This window comes from Zootoca vivipara, chromosome 11 (assembly GCF_965207765.1).
Source record: "Zootoca vivipara chromosome 11, rZooViv2.hap1.1, whole genome shotgun sequence".
In the NCBI taxonomy this organism is placed as follows: Eukaryota; Metazoa; Chordata; class Lepidosauria; order Squamata; family Lacertidae; genus Zootoca; species Zootoca vivipara.
The window spans coordinates 33,036,176-33,061,678 of record NC_142594.1 but is presented as its reverse complement, the minus strand read 5'-3'; the positions used below and the strand labels follow the sequence as shown (position 1 = coordinate 33,061,678).

The 25,503-nt window shown below is 37.5% G+C and overlaps 1 protein-coding gene across 2 annotated transcripts in view; it reads left to right on the top strand.

The window, feature by feature from the left end:
- CDK14 (cyclin dependent kinase 14) overlaps positions 1–25,503 on the top strand; it is a 234,570-nt gene that overhangs the window by 95,563 nt on the left and 113,504 nt on the right. For both annotated transcript variants that reach the window (XM_035129982.3, XM_035129984.3), the window contains 2 exons: positions 8,016–8,078; positions 16,974–17,097. In XM_035129982.3, coding sequence (XP_034985873.1) covers positions 8,016–8,078; positions 16,974–17,097 — 187 coding nt within the window. The remainder of the gene's footprint in view (positions 1–8,015; positions 8,079–16,973; positions 17,098–25,503) is intronic.

Genomic DNA, 25,503 nt, shown 5'->3' with positions numbered 1-25,503 from the left:
TATGAATGTTTAAACATTTTTAAGTTCTCATGTACTGTATTGATATTTTGAAAATATAATAAATACTTGTACTGTATATACAAGTTGCGAAGATGGGTTACTTAGTTAGATATTTAGAAGTTCATTATTTTGTGGTATCATCTACTCTTTCATTGTACTATACCAACAACTGAAACAAGATTTATCTTTCAACCCATCCTGTTTCCAAACAGCTGAGTCTTAAGATTAGGTCTTAGAAGACACATAAAAACAGTGTGTTGCTTTGAATCATTTGGAGAGGCAGTCCTTAGATAATTTGGAAAAGAATACAATCGCTACTAAACCGGCAGACAAAGTTGGGGCCATCGTGCTGGCATTTAGGATTATGAAAAAGTGGTGATAAGGATACAAATATTACAGTTCACATGATAAGAATCCTGTTCACAATATACAATGAGAAATTAGATTTCTGTTGGAAGAAGGTTTTGCCTTAGGTTATTTAATTCAAAGGGAACACGATTCTCTGTAGAACAAGGACCCCCTACACTGCCCCGTTCTATATACTTCTTAATACCTGCTGCACAGGAGATCTGTAGTTTCAGGATTTAATTCAATTTTCGAACCACTTTCTAAGAATGGAAGATTCTTTTTGGCTCCTTTTGTGGTCCAGTTGAAATCCTATATTAGAGATTTCATGGATTTTATAATAAACTTGGAAAATTTGAAATAATCAACTCAAATTATCTGTTAGTGACTTTTTGCACTGTAATGAGGATTATTTTATTGTTTATATGCCACTCACCTGACTGGGTTGCCCCAGCCACTCTGGGCAGCTTCCAACAAATTATAAAATCACAGTAAAACATCAAACATTAAAAACTTCCCTATATAGGGCTGTCTTCAGATGTCTTCTAAAATTCAGATAGTTGTTTATTTCCTTGACATTTATGGAAGGGCGTTCCACAGGGCGGCCATGACTAATGAGAAGGCTCTCAGAGCTGGATCTCAGTGTCTGGGCTGAACATTAAGGGTAGAAGTGTTCCTTCAGATATACAGTTTTAACACGAGAAAGCAATGTAGAGCAAGTTTTAGATTTGCAAGAAAATAAAATTACTAACCCATTATATTTTAACCCTTACAGAATTAGTTCTCTCTAGAAATTACTTGCCTTTTCAAAAATATTACTGGCAGGAGTCAGGCACATACCCAGTTCGAAAGGTTGGCTCGGGGTGTGTGTGTGTGTGTGTGTGTGTGTGCAAAAGTCACACCTCTCCACAAACTTGAGTGGCTAGCAGCCACTCTCTTGAGTGGCTAGCAGCCCGTCTGCACATGCCCCAGGCTGCTCCACCACACAGTGGAGGTTGAGGCATGCAGGCTCCTCTGGGTTCCTCAGCAGAGGAATCCAGTTGATGGCATGGGCCATGGCAGTGTTGAAGATTCATTCTCCGTGTTTGCATTCATGGGATTGTTGTCTATCACATGACAGTATATGTTTTTCATTCCACAGAGTGGGAATGATGAACACAGGATGTTTGTGTTTCCTGTGTTTCCTGAAGTGGGACTATTGTCCTTTGTTCTTTCTCTTTGCTGCCTGATGCTAGAGAGAGAGGGAGCCATGTTGCAGTGCTCCGTGTGTGTTTATATGTAAATTAACATAGATCGCCAAATGCTGAGCTACTGAACTCTGTTACGCAATTGCACAAACTGCGGATCTGTAAGTGTGCTGATGTCAGTTGGCATCAGTCGCTGTGATGTTTGGGCTGGTGAAAGCTTTTGAAGCTCCCAAACAATTGACCAGGAGGGAGGGAACATGCCAGTCGGGCATTGTCTCTGCCAGAGTCCTACTCGTGAGTAGGAGATCCTAAGCGGAGAGAGGGAAGAAGGCAGACATGCAGGCAGATGGATTGACAGAGGAGAAAGAGGATGAGGGCTTCCAATGGCCGTGGTGGAAGTCACTGGCGGAGTGCAAAAGGCAACAAAAAACATGTTTCTGGTCTCTCCCGGCTTTGGAGGTGCTGATACATCTCCTTGCCAAGGGTGCAAGGAAACCTAGGTACGCCTCTGCAGGGATTAGGGCTAGGGCTGAAGCCAAATTGACTAATATATACGTGGGACAACTAAGAAAAATAAGGAAGTGGGCTTAGAGGGGACAGTACAGAAGCGAGTTTTTTATACCACCTTTTCCATACCTAAGAAGTATACCTCGTAAAATTATTTGACAAGTTTTTCAAAATTGATAGAATCATAGAATCATAGAGTTGGAAGAGACCACAAGGGCCATCCAGTCCAACCCCCTGCCAAGCAGGAAACACCATCAAAGCATTGTTGACATATGCCTGTCAAGCCTCTGCTTAAAGACCTCCAAAGAAGGAGACTCCACCACACTCCTTGGTAGCAAATTCCACTGCCGAACATCTCTTACTGTCAGGAAGTTCTTCCTAATGTTCAGGTGGAATCTTCTTTCTTGCAGTTTGAATCCATTGCTCTGTGTCCGCTTCTCTGGAGCAGTAGAATAACAACCTTTCTCCCTCCTCTATAAGGCATAAGGCAATATAACCAGGGATGATGTAGTGATATTTTGAGCTTCAATATCGACCCACGGGCGAAGTAGAAAGGCATCAAAGAAAGATGATAAATATGGAATTCCCCACCCTCCCATTTTAGATTATAAGAATGAAGAAGTGATCTGGCACTTTCGGCTTGAAAAACTAGTTTGTTAAAAAGCTGCTACCAGGAGGCAAGCATTTTTCATAGGATCGAAAGAGGAAGAACCTGAAAGAGAAACAAGAGTCTCATTCTAAATGAGATAAGTAGACTAGTTCTATGTGCAGTGTTACTATAGGACAATCTAAGGATGGAGTTAGCACAACTTATAGTGTGTTAGTTTTGGAATCAAACCAGGGACTTTCAGCAATATGAGCCAATGTAGTTATACAAAGAATAATTTTCGCATCAGTTGTGGCATAGTTGTACTATACATGTATAAGAATCATTGAATTGTAGAGGGTCATCTAGTTCAACCTCCTGCAATGCAGAAATCTCAAGTAAAGCATCCATAACAGATGGCCATCCAATCTCTGCATGGAATAATAGAAATATGTGAAGTGGAGGATATGGGAGGAATGGAATGGCAAACTTTGGTGTCACTTTTCTGCATGGAATAGTTTATGCATTTTGGTCAGCACGAAGTCAGACATGCCCTTAATGGCTCTGTCACTTGATTTAATGTCCTATTCTAGTGGGGTTGAAGCTAAGAGGCAACATAGCAAGATGGACTTGCCCCACACTGGATGCTGCTGCAATTCTATGTGCACATGTTTTATGTGATATTTTGGCTATATATCGTTAAAGGATCTGGGTAGAAGTATCATAATGCAAACAGATGGCTCAATGTTCATTCATTCATCAATGTCATTATTTGATGGATGAGAATGCCATTCTCTTATTGTCCATATAATGGCAAAGATTCAGATAAGAGAATGATTGTCTCTTCTTGAACTTCATTCTGTTTTGGGGCTATTTGTTGGGAAAGGGGATATCCTTGTGCCCCTGAAACATGAAAATTTGAGACAGAAATCTGTCATCATTATGGGAAACTTTACAGGCCAAGGCCTTTCGTTCTCTCTCTGGCTGTCTAACCCATTCCATTGTAAAATACAGACTGGAGAACATCAGAGATAAAACATCCCCCCCCCAATCCATTACGTTGGCTTCCTGAGTTAAAATAACATTTCTGTTCATCTTCTGTATGGAGGGATAGCAAAAATTACAGGAATTATCCTTCATTTTCAGAGAATTATGTGGTTGGTCATGATTGAGGGTAGCAAGGAAGCTGATAGGGCCAACCAAAGCTTCGTAGGATAGAGGTTACTTCCAGGGGTGTAGGAAGAGGGGCACTCCACCCCGGGCAGTGCGATCCCAAGGGTGCCATTGCGGCTGCCCGCCCCCAGAACGTGCACCAGCACCGCCCCCGTTTGCTCCCCGCCCCCTGTGCCGGAGCATGAAGCTCTGCCACTGGTTACTTCCTCAAATAAAGGATGTTCAAACAGCAGTCCTCTAAACCTTGCTGTAACCATTTCTGAGGACAACCTGCTGTCTTCTCAGTAGTGTTCCACGTTCACAAATGGCTAAATTTCTAAGGGTCTTATTGTGCATGACTCTAAAAAAGCAGGACTGGCTGTGGTCAGTGCCTGAATGGGAAAGTGCCTTGAGCTGGTGTTGATGAAAGAAACGTGAAATGCAACTGTAACAAATAACTTAGCATTTTGTGTTCCTTGCTTCTGTAATTTAAAGGCAAACTTGATTAGCTAGAATTATTTTAAAAGCTTTTAAAATATTATATTTTGCATTCATATAAATGATACGAGTAGATAACACTGATGTTCTTGTAAAAGCCTGGAAAGGTCAGTACCAAAATGCATAAATATTGACTAAGACTTCAATCACATGCACATTTTGAGGAGAATAAGCACCCTTGAATTCAGAAAGACTTTACTTGTTAAACAAATTTACTATAAGTTTCTATAGCTGTTGTGTCATTCAAATGTGTACATTTCCAAATACATAAAAGTAATAGATAAAACAGAACAACAAGAAAACAATCTTTAAAAAGCAAGAAAATGATGATTATGAATGACAATTATAAGGGTAAGAATTGAAGACTTTTTTAAAAAACCTGTGGAATTAACATATTTAGTAGAACAAAGAATGCAAAGGACCTTTCACACTGACACACATGAACTTTTATACATGATGCTAAATTATAATTTGGCATTACAAGAAGGAACTAACTGTATAAATAAAATAACATGGATGCTTATTTCTAGTGAATAAAATCTAAGTGTTTACTGGGTGATCATTTTAATACTACGGTATGATGAAGCCATATCACATCAGCTGAGCCAAAATTGATTTCAGTCCATGCAAGGATGATGCTAAAATATTACTGGGTAATTTAAAACACCATAATTGGTTTCTTTAATATTTTCTGTTAATTTTAATTATTAGTTTAAATTGCAATTTATTTCATAAATGAGAATGACTACAAATACTCCTAAAATGTGGGATTCTGTCTTGTTATATTTCTACTTAGAGTAACTTCTTTGTAGAGTATGGTTGCATGCAATTGTTGCAAATATGTTACTTCAGCTATATCTTTTATTGTTCTTTGCATTGTATTGTCTGCTTAAGAATTTCTTAGTGACAATAGGGAAACTATTCTTGTCAGAAGAACCTCCGGAGCGTAACTAATGTGTGCAATCTCTTTAGCAGAAAAGAATGGCTTGCAACAGTCTTGCTGCCTCAGTGAAACAATACATTCTGTCTGCTGCATGATGTCATTGCCAGAAGCTAAATAGTACAGTTTTTGTTTTAATGGAAGAGCTCTTTCACATTGCTGGTTTGACATGATGGGAATGTGGTTGGAAATGCTTCCTGTTCATTCACAGGCCCCAGGCTGTCCATGCATTTCAGCTTCAGAAATGACAGCTGAAACCAATTAGGTACAACTATGGGACAGCTAAGTCACATGTAGATTTATCATTGCTGAGTAAGAGAGGAGGAGTGAAGAATATTTCATTGAAAATATAAGTAGCTAATTAATAGTGAATGATTACTGAGTAAGGAGGAAGCTGGGTATGAGCTCCTTTTGTGATATTTGTCCCTGAAGTTCAGAATAATGAAATCTAGCTATCTAGATATCCAAATATCTCTCCCTCTCCGCTGCTCCTCTTTCTAAAGATAGACATGTTTGTTTTTTATTGCAACTGTTGAACCTATACTCAATGATATATGCATTAATTAATTAAATAAATATAAATAAGCATTTTCAGTATAGAGATATAGTGTCATCGGAAAGGAACTTTAGAAAATGGGTTTCAGCCTCTTCATCCCCATGAACTCTTGGGGGCTGGAACTATACAATGTGGAGAATGTGTGGCTACTGTGAAAAGCAGAGAATCTATATCACCTCTTCATCCATCTCCATTGACAAAACAAAACAAATCCTGCACCACTTAATTTGCTATAGTTTACAAGGGCAAGGAAGCTCTTAAGACAATAGTTATGCTGCATTATGCTATTTATTTCCTTGTCATACTTGGACCATTATCTGGTAAAGTTTGGATTGGTGGCAAAAATTATTGACACCCCCCCCCCACACACACACAAGGGTGGAGGACCTGTTGAAATTGCCCACCCTTGGAGACTGGTGGAACCCAATGGCTTCCTAAATGTCCTGGGGCATTTTCCAGTGGAGAAAACTGTTGAAGCCCTAGTCTCACTATGGAATGGTGAGATGACATGGGCTGTTGACACAATCACTCCCAAACATTCTCTCTACATTGTGGAGCCCAAGTTGCTTCTTGGTAATCTGGGAAGTGTGGGTTATGAAGCAAGCTGCTAAAGATAAGCTAAAGATAAGCTGTGGGTGATAGGCGAGGGTGTGAGTGAGGTATAAAAGTGTAAGGGAAGGGCAGTTGGCAAAGGGGTGGGTGAGCGGCCAAACAGGGAAGGAGCCTCTAGTCAGTAATACCAGTAAGCAAATGATATGAACCAGGAAAATGTATTGGGCGGCTTTGTAAAGGAAACAAAACATTTAAAATATTGATTGTGTTTTCTTTTTGCCAATGAAACTGAAACCCAAACATGTTGGGCAGCATGGTGATAGATGTAGAATAATTAACTTGGTTTTTATTGAACGAGCAGATGAAGGGAAAAAAGAATACTAAACTTCCTTTCAGTCTTTAGGCACTATTGCACAACTTACACAGAATTTCTATGAACGACATAGGTTTCTCTAGAATGGCAGTTGTTAAATCATTTCTCTTTGGAAGCAGCTTCATTTATATCTAACATTAAGTAGAGCTTCTTATGCTGCCCTTTATAGGATATATTTTTTCTAGTAGAATGTAGGTTTGCAAATTTCATTCTGCATTCCAACTACTATAGGCATATCTTTCCTTTTATGGTTTTAATTTATGAACAATTTCTACTGCTGCAGGCAGGAATGTGTGACATATAAGACTACAGAGTAATATGTGATTTTGACCTCCTATTGGAACATACATTTCACTGCAGTGCATTTAGAAATGTAAATAAGGAAAGTTTTTATAACTACAACATTGTTTTAATAGAGACTGCAGTGAATGAAAAAATAATTTGACAATAAGATAGTGATGAGTATGTACATAGAATAATAAAATGGTAGAGTTGGAAGGGACCACAAGGATAATCTTGTCCGTCCCACTACTTTGCAGGAATCTTTTGCCCCATGTGGGCCTTGAACCATTTGGGATGCTTCTAGTCTGCTGTAATTGTAATTGACTTTCAACACTGGAGCAGACCAGTGGCCTATCTAGTCCAGCATCCTGTCCACACAGTGGCCACCTGGATGCCTGTGGGATACCCTCAAGCAGAACCTGAGCACAAGAGCGCTCTCCCCTCCTGTGGTTTCCAGCTAGAAAATGAGATGCATTTTGGAGTTTTATAAGCAATATTATTGCCGGGAAACAGGTGGCGCTGTGGGTTAAACCACAGAGTCTAGGGCTTGCAGATCAGAAGGTTGGCGGTTCGAATCCCTGCAACGGGGTGAGCTCCCGTTGCTCGGTCCCAGCTCCTGCCCACTTGGCATTTCGAAAGCACATCAAAGTGCAAGTAGATAAATAGGGACCGCTCCGGCGGGAAGGTAAACGGGGTTTCCGTGCGCTGCTCTGGTTTGCCAGAAGCAGCTTTGTCATGCTGGCCACATGACCCGGAAGCTGTCTGTGGACAAACGCCGGCTCCTTCGGCCTATAGAGCGAGATGAGCGCCGCAACCCCAGAGTCGGACACGACTGGACCTGATGGTCTGGGGCCCCTTTACCTTTATCTTTAAGCAATATTATTAGCTAATATAACAAGATGGAACTTGAAGGTCATATTAGCATAGCACAATTCAGATAATATATATTCCCCTTATTTGCTGCACCTGGTGGAAATAGTGGGTTTTGAGTAGTCATTAATACCTCACCTCCCCTTTTTTGGATTTCTCTTTTCAAGCACACAGATTTATGTCAGTACATGGACAAACATCCTGGAGGACTTCATCCAGACAATGTGAAGGTAGGATACCACTTTCCAAATAAGCATTATGATATTATGATTGTTTGTGGTAAGAAACGATACAGTGATAATGCAAGCAGACTGCTCTCATGATTGAAGAATGTAAACTGGCCCTTTAAAAATATTGCTTTTAATGCTGCCTGTAAGCTGGATGTTAGCAGGCACAGCTAACATTAGTTTTTATTTGGATATGAGCTGGAAACTTGATCTGGCTACCTACTGGGAAATCAGCCAAATTATTTCAGCGTAAAGTAGAATCCAGTTAGTCAATCGTCTTAGAGACCACCCAGGTAATATTTGTTCAGCGGCCTTGCTCTTTGATTATTTTCATCAGTGAAATAATCAGAAATGCACTGTATCATAGAATATATACTTCAAATTGTGAAATTTAGGATTGTGATTTATTTCTCTATGTTAGGGTCCTACATGTACGTTTTTTAAGAATGAGAAAAAGCTGTGGTCCTAACAGATTTATTGCATTATATAGATGTATTCATATTTAAATAAAAAGAAGTGTGTGTGTGTGTGTGTGTGTGTGTGTGTGTGTGTGTGTGTGTGTTGTAATGCCCCAGGATTAATTTCTGGTTCTGCAACACAATACTTGTGGGATTTCTGGAGGCAATCAAGTGAGTTCGTGCATGTGGAAACATTAACACTGGAATATAACCCTTCTGAGACCATTCAGCATTATGCTGCAGAAATCTGTGATCCTGCTCCAGCTTATATCCCTGAATGTTACATTTATTTATTTTATTTGAGATATTTGGACTCTGCCCTTCACTGAAGAGATCCAGGATGATGAACAGTAACACTACAATCACAATAAACAATAAAACTTGTAAAACAAAATCAATCAGGATCATATAATTAAGAATAAATAACACCACAAAAGCAAAAATAAGGTATCACGATGCATTGCATTCCTCTCCGAAAGCTTGGACAACAAGGTGCATCTTTGCTTGTCATGAAATGTAAACAGCGTGACACTCCTCAGAGGGGAGTTTTTCCCCAAAGCTGCAGGGCCAGTACAAAAGAAAGCTCCCTTCTGGGCTCCCACTCTGCAAACCTTGCTCTACTGGAGGATCACCAAGACGACTTCCTCTGCAAAACCTAACATGGAAGTGTTAACATGGATATCTTATACTGGATAATCAGGTTTTAAAATGTGTGTGTGCACTTGAAGGATCACTGTGAGTGTCAGATGCTTACACAAGAGTTTTTAGCTGTCTGGCATCTCTCAATATGACCAAGACATTCTACCAAAAAAAGTGTGCATTGCCTAAGAAATAAGTGTTGATGTGGATGCACAAGATCTTGCCTATTTTATTTTATTTTATTTTATTCCTTGTTTGTCATTGTACCACCCAGGGGAGGTAACAATAAATGTTTCAAAATAAACATTGTGCATTCCTTGTTAAAGGCCTCAAGTTGTTGTTTTTCGTAGACCTTCAGAAAAGGCACTAGAAATTTATACTGATACTTTTAGTGTATTCAAGCAGCACATTTTCACTTCTAGTTTGGCTACTTTGCAGAATTGTATAACCATGTCTATTTATTTTTGTGTAAAAATAAACGTGTTTTTTTGTTTTGGCATTGTGTAGTAAGAACGCTGAATACACAGAAACATAAACTTCCTTTATTAGTAGCCATAGTGTCTCGGGGAAACCTCTGTTCTAATTAGGAATCCATTTTTATTTCTCATTTTCCATCTGAAAGTAATGGATTCCTCTAGGGTTTACTTGCAGAAAAATAATTGCAGGTGAAATTTCCTTCTGACATAACTACCTTTCAGCACATGTCTGCTGTAATAACTGAAATGATGTTGAGTTGTTTGCTCTTTGTATATAAATCATATATATATATATATATATATATATGAATAAGCATTTAAAAATACTGTAGCTTAAAAAAATGTACAATTTTTTTTGGTGTGCATTTTTAATAACCTCAAAACCATAACATAAATTGTTGGGTTGATGGGACAGATTGGAGTTTGGTTGATGCTTTGTTATACTATGCATTATTATACCATGATACACTGTAAAACTGAACCTGCCAACCTAGCAGTTCGAAAGCACGTCAAAATGCAAGTAGATAAATAGGAACCGCTACAGCGGGAAGGTAAACGGCGTTTCCATGTGCTGCTCTGGTTTGCTGGCCACATGACCTGGAAGCTATACACCGGCTCCCTCGGCCAATAATGCGAGATGAGCGCGCAACCCCAGAGTCGGTCACGACTGGACCTAATGGTCAGGGGTCCCTTTACCTTTACACTGTAAAAACAAACAAAAAAAGGATAATAAATAAATTGCTGGGTTGCACAATACACACATATTCCAGTTATTACCATTTAGGTTGTGTCACCGTACGTAATGAAATATCTGGGCCCAGTTCAGACGTAATGGGAAAGCATGGTTTCCTGCTATGTGAATAAGCGATAGTAAGCCACTTGCACATGTACTTCTCTCCTCTTTCACACACCTGAGAAGCATCTGCTTCCATTCTAAAACTAATCAGTTCTCTTCATGGTCTGCAGTACCCTTCTGTCCTAAGATTAAAAGAGGTGAGACTGTGGTTTCCTGTTACCTCTAAACTAGTCCAGTGTGTGTATATGTAGATAATATTTTTACTAGTATTTTTGAACCATTCTTTGGGCATTTCCTTTCAAACCCAAAAGCGCAATTACATCATAAGAAAAGGTTAAGACTTCTTTGTAGAAGTGTTCCAAACGCTAGTTCTATGTTGGAAGGTACAGTTAAGGAGTTCAGTCTTTGAATTTTTTATTTTTTTGAAAGGTAAGACTTCTTGGTTAAGAAAAGCGGAAGCTTTTGATGGAGTTTCAGCTTTCCCCTTGACTTAGGAATAGTATTGCTGTGAAACTCTTGAGGACTGTTGTAATTTTACTTCCTAATGTATATCTTTATATCTATATATCTGTATCTATCAAGATAAATATAAAGACATCGATATAGTTACAGATATATTGCTTCCTAATATAGTTCTAAATATCTATGCTGCAGCTAAGAATTGGCTAGATAGTTCATGTCAATATTTATTCATAAAACATTTTCTATTTCTAGGATAATAGGGAAATTGTAATGAAGTTGTGAAATTTTACATAAAAAAGCTTTTTTATTTGGTGAATGTTATCAAAATTCTAAAGTCCCACATGTTTCTCTGTCATGAACATTATCCTTTAACTACGTTGCCTAAGTAATATCTGTTCTTGAAAAATGGATAAGTTAATGACCAATTTGGAAATTAACAACCAAAGTGAAAGCCTTGGGGTATTTGCCATCTTATAAATATTTATATTTTTATAGGCATAAGTAATTATGCTTGAAATTACCCAAAAGCAATGAGGTGAAATTACCCAAAAGCAGTGAGTGTTCAGAACAAGCGAGTAATTCATTAACATTTATTATACATCATTTTCATTTAAATAAAAAGAAGTATTTTAATATGCCTATGTAAATACATGTGGAGTATAATCTTTCCAAGCAGTAGTTTTTCAATGTTTCCTGCAATTCAAATTAATGCATTAATGGAGGGTTTACTAATATACCTGCTTGTTTTATTGTATCAAGAGTTACCCTCGCCTCTTTGTTTAGAATGTGTATGTTTTCCTTCCTGAAATCTCCCTAAGGTATATTCATGCATAACACTGCCAAGATGATTGACACATAGCAGCACGATATGTATTGCTCTTCATATTTTGAGAACCATAGAAGAAAGAAGAAAGTAATTGTCCTGCATAAAAAGGAATTTGGAGAATATTTAATATGCTATATACTGGGTATGCTATATACTGTGTGTGTGTCTTCCAGGGCATGTGTAGACAGTAAAATAAACAGATGTTATTCTATAATGGTGTAACACATGCAGTTTAACCTGTGTTTATTAATAAGACTTTTAAAATCAGATCAGTTTGAATGCATGCAGGTGAAATTCTTACATTGGCAGCACACTTTTTCAGACCTACATCAATGAACAGAATTGAGCAGAAATCTAGGATTCATTCTGGAAATATTCATGACTATATATGATTTCTTTATAATTTTATCAATTTACACATCTTTGAAATGTCTGCTTTTGTCTCAGAAGGTATGATGTCTGTGGCGCATGGCTGGGTTTTTCCATTAATTACAGTGGATATACTAAACAGGATTATTTGGCATTTAATGTAGTTGATAAGTTGCAGTTTTCCATTACTCTTCAGAGGATAAGCAGGTGCAGAAAAGGGTAGGGTAATGTTATGCTAAATTAAGACTGTCTCTTTCAGATGGCTTTGAGAATCGATTTTTTAAAATAAGCTTTTCTGGTGATTAATCATCAACTAAATCATGATTTTACACTGATTATTTTATCTCTTCCACTTAGACATTAATGAACTATGCATGATCATTAAATAAAAATGATTCCTCCCAAGTTTTTAAGCATGTGTGTGTGTGTGAGTGTATGCATGCAAGGTTTTGTTTGTGCAAGTTTTTTTCTTTAGAATTTTCATTAAATTTTGAAAGAGCCATTGATTGTGATGATGTGTGAAGGAGCCTTTTAACCTCATTGATCAAGGAGGACAGTTTCTTCCTTCTATTAACATTATGCTAGCAGATCAGGAAGGTGTATTATTTTCCTCAGTTAATTAATCATACTTGTCAGAACATCAGCATTGTGAAGGAAGCGGGAAAGATTGATAAGCACAGTAAATAAAGGTTTAAATGTGTACTTTTTGAAATATGAAGATCTTAGTGATGTGGTCTTACTGTAGGATGTTTCCATATGGAAAAGTCCTGAAAGGGATTGGTTGGAAGGAAGCCTTTTTTGTGAAAGCAAGTGTGATATCTGTCCCTTGTAAGAATGTAGTTATGCTATAGAGTTCAAAATCTGGAAATCATGTCCTTAGCAAATTCTGCCCCTGAAATGTCCACTATCTTAGAAGGCCCAAAATGCTGTTGTTTTGAGGATTGTTTTTAACATATTTCATGTCCTTTCAAAGACTAATTGGGCTGTAGGAATATATTTTCCTTAAGACAAACTAGAATGCCCTGGTCAAGTAGGGATCTGCACTTAGGTCTCCTCAGGGATGTGGTGGTAAGCTTGTTTTGTCATTGGAGATCACCGTCTTTATCATCGTCATCTGACATTTGGGCTAAAAATCAGTTTTTAGAAGTTGTCTATCAGAATTTGTCTTTTTATTTTTCTTTCCTTTTTTGATGAAAGTTGGAAATGTCATCCAACAGTTCTAATTCTAGTCTGTCTTCTGTGTTTGAGGGCATGCCATCCTCTTTTGGGGTATTACAGCAGCCCCACTGCTCTCTTGGCATCTGTAGGTCTACATGTTGCTGCTAGAATGTGAGCCAGTGAACAAGAGGTAAAGTACTGATCTCAAAACTGTTGTTCAAATGGTATCTCAACAGCTCGGGAAGTTTTCTCTTTTGAAGTTAGATGTGACTGTTGGATTTTCTTGGCAATTCTCTCTCTCTCTCTCTCTCTCTCTCTCTCTCTCTCTCTCTCTCTCTCTCTCTCTCTGTTGAATTTGATAGCATGGTAGTGACTGTTCTGAGTCTGTTCAGCAACACTTTCATCCTGCACTGGGTCCCAGGTACCACTAAAGATTAAGCCCAGGGTCACTGCCCTCTACTTAGTTCTATGACTATCTGTTTTAGGATATAGTCGGAAGGGTGTGTGTGTGTAAGGGTTTATGTATATAGTGTTTAAGGTGACCACTTAACGCATCATCAAAAAGAGGACAAAATACTATAGATCTCAAAACAAAACAATACAATACAGGCATGCTTGTTTATATGTATAGATTCATGTTTAAAATTACTGTGTGCTAGCTCAGTCTTCTGTCCAGGTGCTAATTGTTGAAGGGCAACTTCAAGATCCTCTGCTCTCTCTACTTATATTTATTATCTTTAAACTTAACTTTAAATTTATAATTCATTATTTTACTGAGGCCTTTACATAGAGGTTTTTTTTCAAATGCAAGCCTGTCCCTAATGGTGTTCCATATTAAATTTACAATTTCAGTGCTCAAACTATTTCCAGTGGCACACTTTAAAATATTAACCCAGCTCCACATTTCAGTTTTCCGTTTTCTGTCACCTTTCTTATGTACGCACTTATTGTGAGTATAATAAGTAAGCCTCAAAATTGTTGGAAATCTCTCAAGTCATAAACTGGATAATTTTGTAGTTTGTAGTCTGAAAGAGTGGAAAGAATCTTAGTTCTTGCTGAGACAGCTGATACATCTTTATTGGAGAAATTGTTGGTTTTAATGTGTTTGCCTTTACATTTTAATCATTGCCAACACATTGATATCACACTCCATAAACCTCTAAATTGATTTGACCTTCCAATGGCACCATCGCTCCCAGGACTCATTATTGGAAAGCAGTACCTCAGTTAAAGTGCAATTGTCAAGGCAAAACAGCAAAAGCATGCTTTTTTTGCATGGGCATCAAGTGTGGTGTTTCAATACTTACTTTAGATTGTTTTACAGATTAATTAAACAGTTTGATTGCACTTCAAAATGCAACAAAGCTAACATTATGTGAATCTGTTTTGTCCCCCCCCCCCATGATATATATCTGTTCAGCTAGGCCTTTGGGGGCAATTACTGTCATTAATGTTATATAAAGTTTTTTTGTTTTTTCTGCAAGCTGTATTTTATTAATGAATGGTTTAAATATGGTATATTGTTGTTGTTCAGTGTTGAATGTCTATAAATTTTGTCAATAAATATAAAAGCAAGTAGGCTTTTATATATGTAGCATCTGCTCCAATTTTGTCTGAATTGTCTGTGTGTTTCCCATTTTGGAACTCCTTTGTCCTTCCTTTCCCTTATCTGTGGGACATCCTGATTATCTTCAGAGTTTCCCATAAAATTGTGTTGGAGGCATCCTAAGCCACTTTGTCATTGCTCTAAATCAGGCATCCCCAAACTTTGGCTCTCCAGATGTTTTGGACTACAATTCCCATAATCCCTGATCATTGGTCCTCTTAGCTAGGAATCATGGGAGTTGTAGGCTAAAACATCTGGAGGGCCACAGTTTGGGGATGCCTGCTCTAAATACTAAACTTACTGGCAATTTGAACCTCCCTTTGTCCAGGCATATCAGCAGTGCCTTACTTGAGTTCAACTCAACATTTATAAGATTTCTCATTGACCACACAGAAACAAGGCCACTTCACTAAATGAGGAACTGGAATTTGGCAGCAACATAATATTCTCACAGTATTGAAGTTAACATTAAAATGGCAGTGTCATGTACAACATGACATTGTACAATATTTGTTCTATATAAATATTTAGTTAAAAATAGTATTCCAGCAAACAGAAAGTTTTGTTCATTTGTCCTTAATGTGTAGCTTGCCATTTTTTCAGACTGATGACTTGAAATAAAAAACCTAGGTGTTACATAATGGAAATTTTGCAACTTTGCTTCAGTGCTGCAGAACACTTCACATATGCACTCCTGCACAGGTGGAGTAGGTTTTTAGTGGATATGGTTCAGTTGCTTTGTCCAAAGAAACTCAGTCCAAAGAAACTTTGATGATTCCTAGGATCCAGAGCAACCTCCCTGTACTTGGAGGTCAGAAAGCTATTTTTATAACGTATAATCTAAACTTAAAGATTTATACTAGCCAGCTTCATTTCATTGTTTAAAAATACATTGTGTCAAAAAAAGCCACCTGAAGTGTTATTTTTTCCTAATTTATTTCTGTACTTGTTACCCTTGTATTTCCTCAGTTTCTTTCAGAAATTAACAATATACTATCATGTGAACAGGCAGAGAGGAAAGGACATTCAATTAAATATTCAGCTTCAGTAACATGGCATTTATGTACTTTCATGTTGCCCTTTGGTTTATTCAGTAATCATATTCCATAAATTCATACAGGTGCTGTGTTGATAGCTAATTAGGAACTACTTCATGCGGGTATATTGATTCTGAGAATTTTTAATGGTCTAATATTCCTACACAAACAAGAGGACATCACTGTTTGCAAATAGCTTAACGGCTAGGTGAAGTAAAATGTTTGTGTTATGTCTATGATATATTGCAATTATCTTGTCATGTAATAATAAACTTACAACTATTTTTTACAAAAGATTTGCTACTGAAGAGTAGCCTTAATATCTGGCATGCTGAGGTGAAATCAGCAAAAAGAAACTCACAATTTTGCCAGTATGCAAGACTAATATTTGATGTAGTCCTCTGACAAGTGACTTTCATGTGATACTTGAAATTATAAGAAAATACAAAGTGCACAGTGAGTTCCTGTATATATTAGCATATTAAGAACATATCTAATCCCATAGTTAGCCTATCTTTAGAAGTATTGTAAATAAGTTAAAATTCCCTGTTTTGTCACATTTTGAGTTTTTAAAAATAAACTCTTGTATAAAATATTTGAGAATAAAAGCCTTTGGGATTTATATATTGTTGATATCCTTTTTCACTACTTTCATTTTCATTTTTTGGTCCCAGAACTGTGTTCTTCTACTTTCCTCTTCTCCATATGCTGTTGTTTTCTTTAATTAGTGAAGATACACATCTGTCTTCAGGCTACCACCTAATCTCTAAGGCCATATGGGTAAACAGAATATAATTGTGGCTTGATAGGCTTTGACTCTACTGTTTGTAGTTATTGTTAAGGATTGTTAAAGCAGGTGAATAGAGTTGGATGCAGTGAAATAGATGTTTCTTACCTCTACATATTAAACATTGCTTAAAAATAAATTCTGGTGTTTTGAAATCACACCTGTAGCAAAGCTGCCAAGGAAGTGTTTTACCCATATGCAGACACCCTGCTTTTTGTGTGTGAAGGAAGCCAGTGCTCTGCATGCAAGTATTAATAAAGACAATGTTTTCCCCTCTCTTTCAGTTATTTTTATTTCAATTGCTGCGAGGACTTTCGTACATCCACCAGCGTTACATTTTGCACAGGGACCTGAAACCCCAAAATCTTCTGATCAGTGACACTGGGGAGTTGAAGCTGGCAGATTTTGGTAGGAAAGCTATTAATTAAAAGATTATCTTATAATGATGTGGGAAATGTTGAGAGATGGGTTTCAGCTATCTTACTCTTAGTCACAAGCTTACTCTGGACACAGTGATGATTGATAAAATAAAATTCATAGAAATACTTCATATCCTACTGAATGACAAGAGTATGGAAATAAGTAACCTGTCTTAGTACTAGGTAGAAAGTTTGAAATCCTACAGTTTACAGCTGAGTACAGTCTTTCTTATTAACATGGTATTTAACTTGAAGGAAATTATTGTTACTGCAAATAAGTAATATTTTCTCCATACAGTTATGGGCTCAGGAAGACACTGAAGCATTTTAAGCATATTTAGGATGTTTCTTGGTTGCTTCTTAATTGAAAGACTAGTCTCCAGGAACATACTTTCATGCTGTCAATGGAGTGTTGAGTATTCCCCTTATTATTGTACGTTGTTGGGGGATGGATGGCGGCTAACAAATTGAGGTTGAATCCTGACAAGACAGAAGTACTGTTTTTGGAGGACAGGAGGCAAGCAGGTGTGGTGGACTCCCTGGTCCTGAATGGGGTAACTGTGCCCCTGAAGGACCAGGTGCGCAGCCTGGGAGTCATTTTGGACTCACAGCTGTCCATGGAAGCACAGGTCAATTCTGTGTCCAGGGCAGCTGTTTACAAGCTCCATCTGGTACGCAGGCTGAGACCCTACCTGCCCGCAGAGTGTCTCGCCAGAGCGGTGCATGCTCTAGGTACCTCTCACTTGGACTACTGCAATGCACTCTATGTGGGGCTACCTTTGAAGGTGACCCGGAAACTACAACTAATCCAGAATGCGACAGCTAGACTGGTGACTGGGAGCGGCCGCCAAGACCACGTAACACCAGTCTTGAAAGACCTACATTGGCTCCCTGTACGTTTCCGAGCACAATTCAAAGTGTTGGTGCTGACCTTTAAAGCCCTAAACGGCCTCGGTCCAGTATACCTGAAGGAGCATCTCCACCCCCATTGTTCAGCCCGGACACTGAGGTCCAGTGCCAAGGGCCTTCTGGTGGTTCCCTCACTGCGAGAAGCCAAGTTACAGGGAACCAGGCAGAGGGCCTTCTCGGTAGTGGCACCCGCCCTGTGGAACACCAGATGTCAAAGAGAACAACAACTACCAGACTTTTAGGAGACATCTGAAGGCAGCCCTGTTTAGGGAAGCTTTTAATGTTTAATTGTTTATTGTATTTTATTGTTTTGTTGGAAGCCGCCCAGAGTCGCTAGGGAAACCCAGACAGATGGGCGGCGTATAAATAATAAATAATAATAATAATTGTTGTTGTTCTTGTGTTTAATGAAAATCTGTAGTTAGACTTGGGTAGAAAAGAAAAGAAAAATGTTTTTATTTGAAGTTATATTATTTCCTTATACTGTATCATGATATTTTGAAATTGAATACCAGATGAGTTGACTGTTTTGGTGAAAACTATAATAAAAATTTAAACTACCAGATAAAGCTATATTGGGTCATGATCCCACATTGCCATGATGAGAAATAGTAAAGCAAATCTGTCTCTTCAGAAGTATTAATATTACAAAGTTATATGCAAAGTTGCTCTTCCACCAAAGACATCAAATGATTTTGTTGCTATTGGAATATATTGCTCTCATGTTTCTATTTTCTTAGAAGGTTGTTGAACAAGGATTATTGTGAAGCTATTATCCTTATTATGCACACAGGAAATAGAAATGTAAATGCAGCTGGTTGATTTCGGCAGATAGGATGTCAGTAAAGAATCTGCTTTTCTTTCTGGAGAAGGCTTATTTTTTCAGAGTAATAAATACAAAATCAGTAAAGACCTTTCAAACCTGAAGAGAAGGCCTTCAGATCAGGTATCACAGGTTTATAAAAACCAACAGTGCAACTCTCAGTTTTAATTCAGTGTCCCAGGGACACTTCATCTCCTCTAAGCTTTTTTTTTAAAAAAACATACTCAGAGCTTAGACCTTTGGAAAACCATTGATTTGTATAAAAACATGACAAAATTCTCATGTTTGCTGGCATATTGTGTTGTAGCTGATGGATTTGTAAATATACATAATCTCCCACCAAAGAAACAGTTCGGGGCTGTGTTTACTATCATACAGCAGCACTCTAAAATAGCATTTATGAAGATGAACCTATTTATCAAAGACAATGAAAACACATGGGATTTTTAATAAAATTAAAAATTGAAGAAAGCATGAGAAAAATTGAAGGCCATGTTTGGTGTGCTTTTTGGAAATAATTGTTGCACAAAGGAGAACAGTCATGTGTGCGCAGAATCCCATCACTGATCTACCACCAAAGTCCTGTGGGATAGGGCAGAAGATTCTGGAAGTGGCCTTTTCCTCTCTCCGTGCCCTCACTGAAGTGTTTTTAATTTCCCCTGCTACTATGCCATCTTCAGTGATGGGGTTGTTCAGAGCCATTTGGGGTCTTGGGAGCCTGCAACCTGCAGCACTCTCTGATGTGTCACCAACACACCCCATATCTGGGCCCGTCACCAGCAGAGCACCTCCAGCCGACCAGTGATTGGTAGACCTTTCCAGCATCTCAGCAAGGAAAGCTCCAGTGGTGAGCCTCCTGGCCCATCCACAAAGTGGGATGTTGGCACTTCCATTGGCCATTCATCTGCCCTTCCCAGAAGATTAGGATTGCTTGCTAAGACAAGAGATAATTTTTCCTATTTATTACAAGTCATTTTGAAATTCTAAAGGTTCTTAAAATATGGCACGAGTTCTCCTTGTTACACAGTTAAATGAGAAGTAAATTGAGCTGATTTGGGTGTGAATTTGATATACTTTACATATTTCCCAAAGCAAAGCTAATGTGCTCGCTGTAGCCAGCAAATAAAACTAGTATTTTAAGTTAACTAATCACACAATGAAACTTGAACTGCAGAGCTAACTGCCTTTGACCTTTCTTCACATTTTTTTTTACTTGATTGTTTATAGATTTAAAGTCTCCAGTGCTTTTGCATAGGGTTGCTATTTTGGATCGTAGAGCAGATAGAGAATTATAAACTTTTTAGAGATCTTTTGTTGGAATGGGGGCATGATGGAATGTTGCAACAAAGGAAGTTGCTCATTTTTGTTTCAGTACAGTGTATTTAAAATTATGCTGAGTAAGAGGAGAATGTAAAATGCATCATGTATCCATGAAAGTAGTGGTTTTTAAAAAGTAGATTACAACATTCTTGATTCTTACAAGCTACATGACTAGTAACTTTGCAGTAGATATTTATATAAAATATGGTGTTTTCTTATGAAACAATTTTAACAAGCCACCCTAACTGCTTTTCTGGTAGAAGTATGCATCTAATTCCAGTCACACCTGCCCATAAGTTTCATGTGGTGACTTAATATTTGTTTATTCATTCATATAAAATCTTTTTTTCCTACCCTTTTTGTGCCTTTGTGCCATTATTGAGCTGCAATAATATAAAATCACAGTGCAATAAAATATATTAAACTATAAAGAATCAAACAATAAAAATACATAAAATATACATCAGATAAAACACACATTAAAGTCAAGTTAAAAGCAGCAGCTGCAGGTAAAAATGACCGTAACTGGTTAAAATTCCCTTTCTCAAAAAACATAAAAAACACTCCTATTGCAATATGTCAGTGTACTTAAGAATTCCACTGGGCAAGGGTGTAGGAAGAAGGAAGTTGGACTTGGCTGTCCTGGCACAAAATGATTGTTTTATTGATGTGTATATATGAGTGTTTGTGGCTGAAGTGAGCCAAAACATGAGGGTGGCTTACATTTTCCATTGTTTATTTAGATTAATAGATTGGCTGGCTGGAATTTCTTGAGCCTGGCAATTCCCAGTTGTTCTTTCTCCTCCAGACATGTCTTGTATGTAGAGGAACAGCAACTTGTCATGCTGATAGAATTCTGATGAAAAGAAACACAGATGAGAAGGAAAAAGAGGTTGAAGCTCTGGAAGCCAGACCTGCATTTTGGATTTGTGCAATTGTTGTTGAGCACAGATGCCTGCTGTGTAGGCGCTACTTGTAACTGGTACTTTATTTTATTTTGTAAAAGACGGTTGTACTAGTTATTTTAGGCCTTGGCTGCAAGCTCAGTAGCAGTTTGTGGCTGCAAATAATATACAGGCACTTGAAAAACAGGCTCTACAAAGCAGAAATACATCAGTGAGAAACTGGGACTGTACCCAAAGAATATTGTTGGCCTCGCTGTAATAGCTAGAAAGGGTAGAGTTTTAACATTACCACAGATAATTTAAGTTCTGTATTTAAGAGATTTTTCTACAATTTTCATGCTCCGCTAGTTTTCCTTTAGTGTTTTAAACTGAGATAATTTAGCAGCTTCACCTTTAGATTTCATAAAGTTCTTCAAACATTTCTACTGAGATGAGGAACTTGGACAGGAAGCTGTGTTAACAAAATGCTATCTTGTATTAAGTATTGATTGATTGATTGATTGATTGATTGATCAAGGTGGTAAACATGGTTCTCCTCCCCATTTCATCCTCACAAGAACCCTGTGACCTCTAGGTTAGGCTAAGAGATGGTGACTGGCACAAGGTCACCCAGTGAGCTTCATGGCTGAGTGGGGATTCGAACCCTGGTCTCCCAGCACTCTTAACTGTTACATAATAATTCTTATATTGTAAATTGCATGAGCACTTTTTCTACTCCTGTTCTTCAGATAGTAGTAAACAAAGATCAAAACGTACACTGTGCCTTAAAATTGCAAAGTAGTTCTGCTTTTAACTCCACACAGAAAAGACAATGGCCTAACCTTTTTAAAGTCAATTATCACATTCACAGCTTTCCCCTGCAATTTTTCCTTTTTAATGAGAAGTATGTTTCCTAAATGTTACAATGTTGATTCTTGTTACCCAATGTATTGCTCATTTTCCATATTAAGACTAAAATGGCCTTTAGTATTTCATTGCATTAGTAAAGGCCCTCTGGAGAACTAATGAACTATTACTTGATTTATTTTAGTCCAATTGTTCCCAAGCTTTCACTTCAGTTGGTTATAGTCCTATGTATTTAAATAATTAGCTTCTGGCCCATATGCATTCTCCTTATTTTTTTGCCTATAATTCCTTTTGTTGCATACCCAGTCATGCTGTTACTCAATTCAGAGTTGTCTTTAAATTATTTGCTATTACTCTGAAATACTAATCACTCAGAATATATTTACTGTTTCACTGCATCACACTCACATATTTGTTGCGTAATTAGCAGAAGTTATCATCATAGAGATATTTACATGGTAACAAAGTTAGGTTCATTAAATGAAAAACTAGAAACAGGAAAGCAAAGTGAAAATCAGCCAAATTGTTGTTAAATTGTATACTTATACAATTTCATGATGATTCCAGTTTTACAGTAACATTGATAGGATATTAGGACTGCTGAGGAAGACCGGCTTTTTAGTATTAAACTCTGTACTGTAATGTGTGGTTTATATTTTAAGGACAGAATTGTTATTTAGTGAAGTTTTCAAATATTGCCTCCAGAGCAAAAGGTTGACAGAACGTATTTAAAGTATAAAAGGTTTTTTTAAAAAGGTATGGTGCTATCATTGTGAATAAAATACATGCATTTTTTTTAAAAAAAATCCACATCACTGATTTTTAGCTTCTAATTAGTAATGGGGAAATATGCTGAAACACCTTGGGTCCCCCTGCAAGCAGGAAATCTCTAACCATGGTCTCCATTTAGTCTGAGCAAGAAAAGTAGCAGATTTAGAACAAGCTGGGATCCAAAATCATGGTTTGAAGATTCTAGTGTCTTCCGAAGCTGGTAACCATAGTTCTAGTTTCCTCTAAACTTGCAAACCACAGTCTTTAGAGGCTTCCTGGTTTTGATTTCTCTTGCTGCAAAAGCGTGTCATGCATGGATTAAGTCCCATCAATATCTTAGTTTATAGAGCTGAGATAAGATTGTCAGAACATTGCCAGTGTTATCTTCGGCATGTGGAACATGGGCTTTTGGTCTGAGTCTCTTCTGGCCTTGTGGTCAGTCTAATGAAGCCCACTTTTATCAGGCAAGTCTGCATGTTCCTCCACACAAATTATGAATTAGTGAATTTTTGGAATTTTGGACCTCCTGAAAGAGTATTCTGCTGACCTGTATCAATATAGCCCCCCCTAATCAGCTGTCAATACGGTTATAATATTCAAGCTATGCATGCTTGTATAACAATAAAAATTTCTTTTCTTACACTTTTACAGAGAGCATGTTACAGCCTCTTCTGAGTATTTAGGAATATAAATCATTTGAGAAATACAGATGTGCGGTCCTTTCTAATCCCATGTTTTCATACAGAATAAGCCATTTGAAACATGAGTAGCATGAGTATTTGCAGCATGAGTATTTGAAAATTAATACACAAAGGTACACAAAGGCAAGCATTCGCAATTGATTAATTCTGAATAATGAGTATCCCTGCATTCTGTGCTTACGTTCATTAGCACAGATTAGAATCACTACTCAACATGTAAAGTTGTGTTGAAAGTGTGGAGAATAGTACACATGCTTTTAATTGCATTATTTAAGTTCACAAAGGACTGTTTAAAGTGATTAAGAAGAATTTAATTGGCACTAAAGTATCTTGGGTATGCATTGTATGTAGAATTTATTGCATGGCAGAAGTACACAAAGCAAAACATAAACAGCTTAGCTGCTTCACCTATTACTTGGTCAGTTTTGTGTTGTGTTAATGATAGGCATGGCGATTAGGTGATGTGCCTTGACTTCTGACAACTGCCTCATGGTTGTCTTGTTACTATAGAGAATTGACACAGGAGTAGGGTGCTGTTTTGGTGACTTTTTAAAAAATCTGGCAAAAAGAGCAAGATCTGAAATTCACCTTACTGGATTGTCATGAAACTATCCCTATAGATCTTCAGGCCAAAACCTGGTTATCTTTCCCATTACCTTTTTACTTTATGTTCACTTCATAAAAGTTATAATGATCGCTAATACAAGCAGCACTGACTTTTGGAAGAGCGTGTGGCTTCCTGTAGTGTAACCATGGAAACAGACAAGGAATCCTTAAACAAAGTGATCACACATGCTGTGCTAATTAATCCTGTCCTACAGCTTTTCCTCAGCTGGAGGAAGCAGTTAGATAAATTTTGCATGAGTTAGCATGTTTGGATGTACAAACAGTATGAAATATGTTGCCATGTCTAGGTTATCATTCAAAAGATGGGGAATGCCAACACTGCTGTAACTTGTCATTCATTTGTAACTTGTGCAGTGCCCCAGAAGATGTGGTTTTAAAAAAAAAGATTTCTGAGAGTAATAGTATATCTAAAAGGTTGTACTACTAGTGTTTGATGTTCTGCATAACTGCTGAAGGATGCGGAATTATTTTAAACATGTAAGCCCAGCCTTATTGTTATTAAATATGTTGTTATTAAACATGTTGCAATGAAATAGAAGAAAAACTTACAGTATTAAAATATACAGTAGAATCAATAAAGTAAAGTAAATAGATAGCATGTAACTGATAAAACCAAGAAAAAGAAACAAAGCATCTTTAGTTCTTTACAATTTAGAACATCCCAAAGTCACATTGTATCTTTTGAAGAAGCAACATTTTTTAACATTTGGGAAATCAAATTTGCTGCAAAAGTATTTTGTCTTTGTCCTGTTTGTTTTGACCTCAGGAAGGGTGTCAGCTTAGACATTGGGGTGTATCCCCACATTCCATCTATCCATTGATTAATGTTAGCTGTTTCCTGAGACCTTTAGTTATTTGGTGGCAGCTGCTAGATAGGAAAATAATTCTATGCAGTTTTTTATTAATTCATCCATATAATTTAATAGGCTCAGCCTTTAAAACTGCCAAGCAGTTACGCCTTTCTAGAATATTTCATGATCAGTTCATCCTACCTGGTCATCTGCATGCTCTGGTATTTTTCTTTTTCTTTTCTTTTTTGCTATTTTCAAAGCATGTTACCAAACATAGCATAAATATAAACTACAGTAGTAAAAACCCATCTTCAAATTTACAGCAGATAAACTAGCTTTCAGTTTTTTTCTAAACAGAATTAATATTCAGCAACTGGTGCCTCCTCTCTTACGCTGAGAAAATAACTTTCGAATTTTCATTATGAACCACACAACACACTAAGCAGAGCATGGCAGCAAAAAGACTGGTGAGGAGCAAAGCTACTGGGATTTTGCCACTGGGATTCTGCATGCTCATGCTTTTTGGCTTAGCATGTCATGTGAACAGCCATTCTCTTTGCATCCCATAAACTGTGGTGGCTTTTAATTTTTGTCACAATTTTTAGTCATATTCTATCAAATTCTAAATCTGTACCAATACCTTCTTGTGATACAAAAGAGCAGTCACAGAATCCAATCAAATATTGATTCCTGTAATAATTT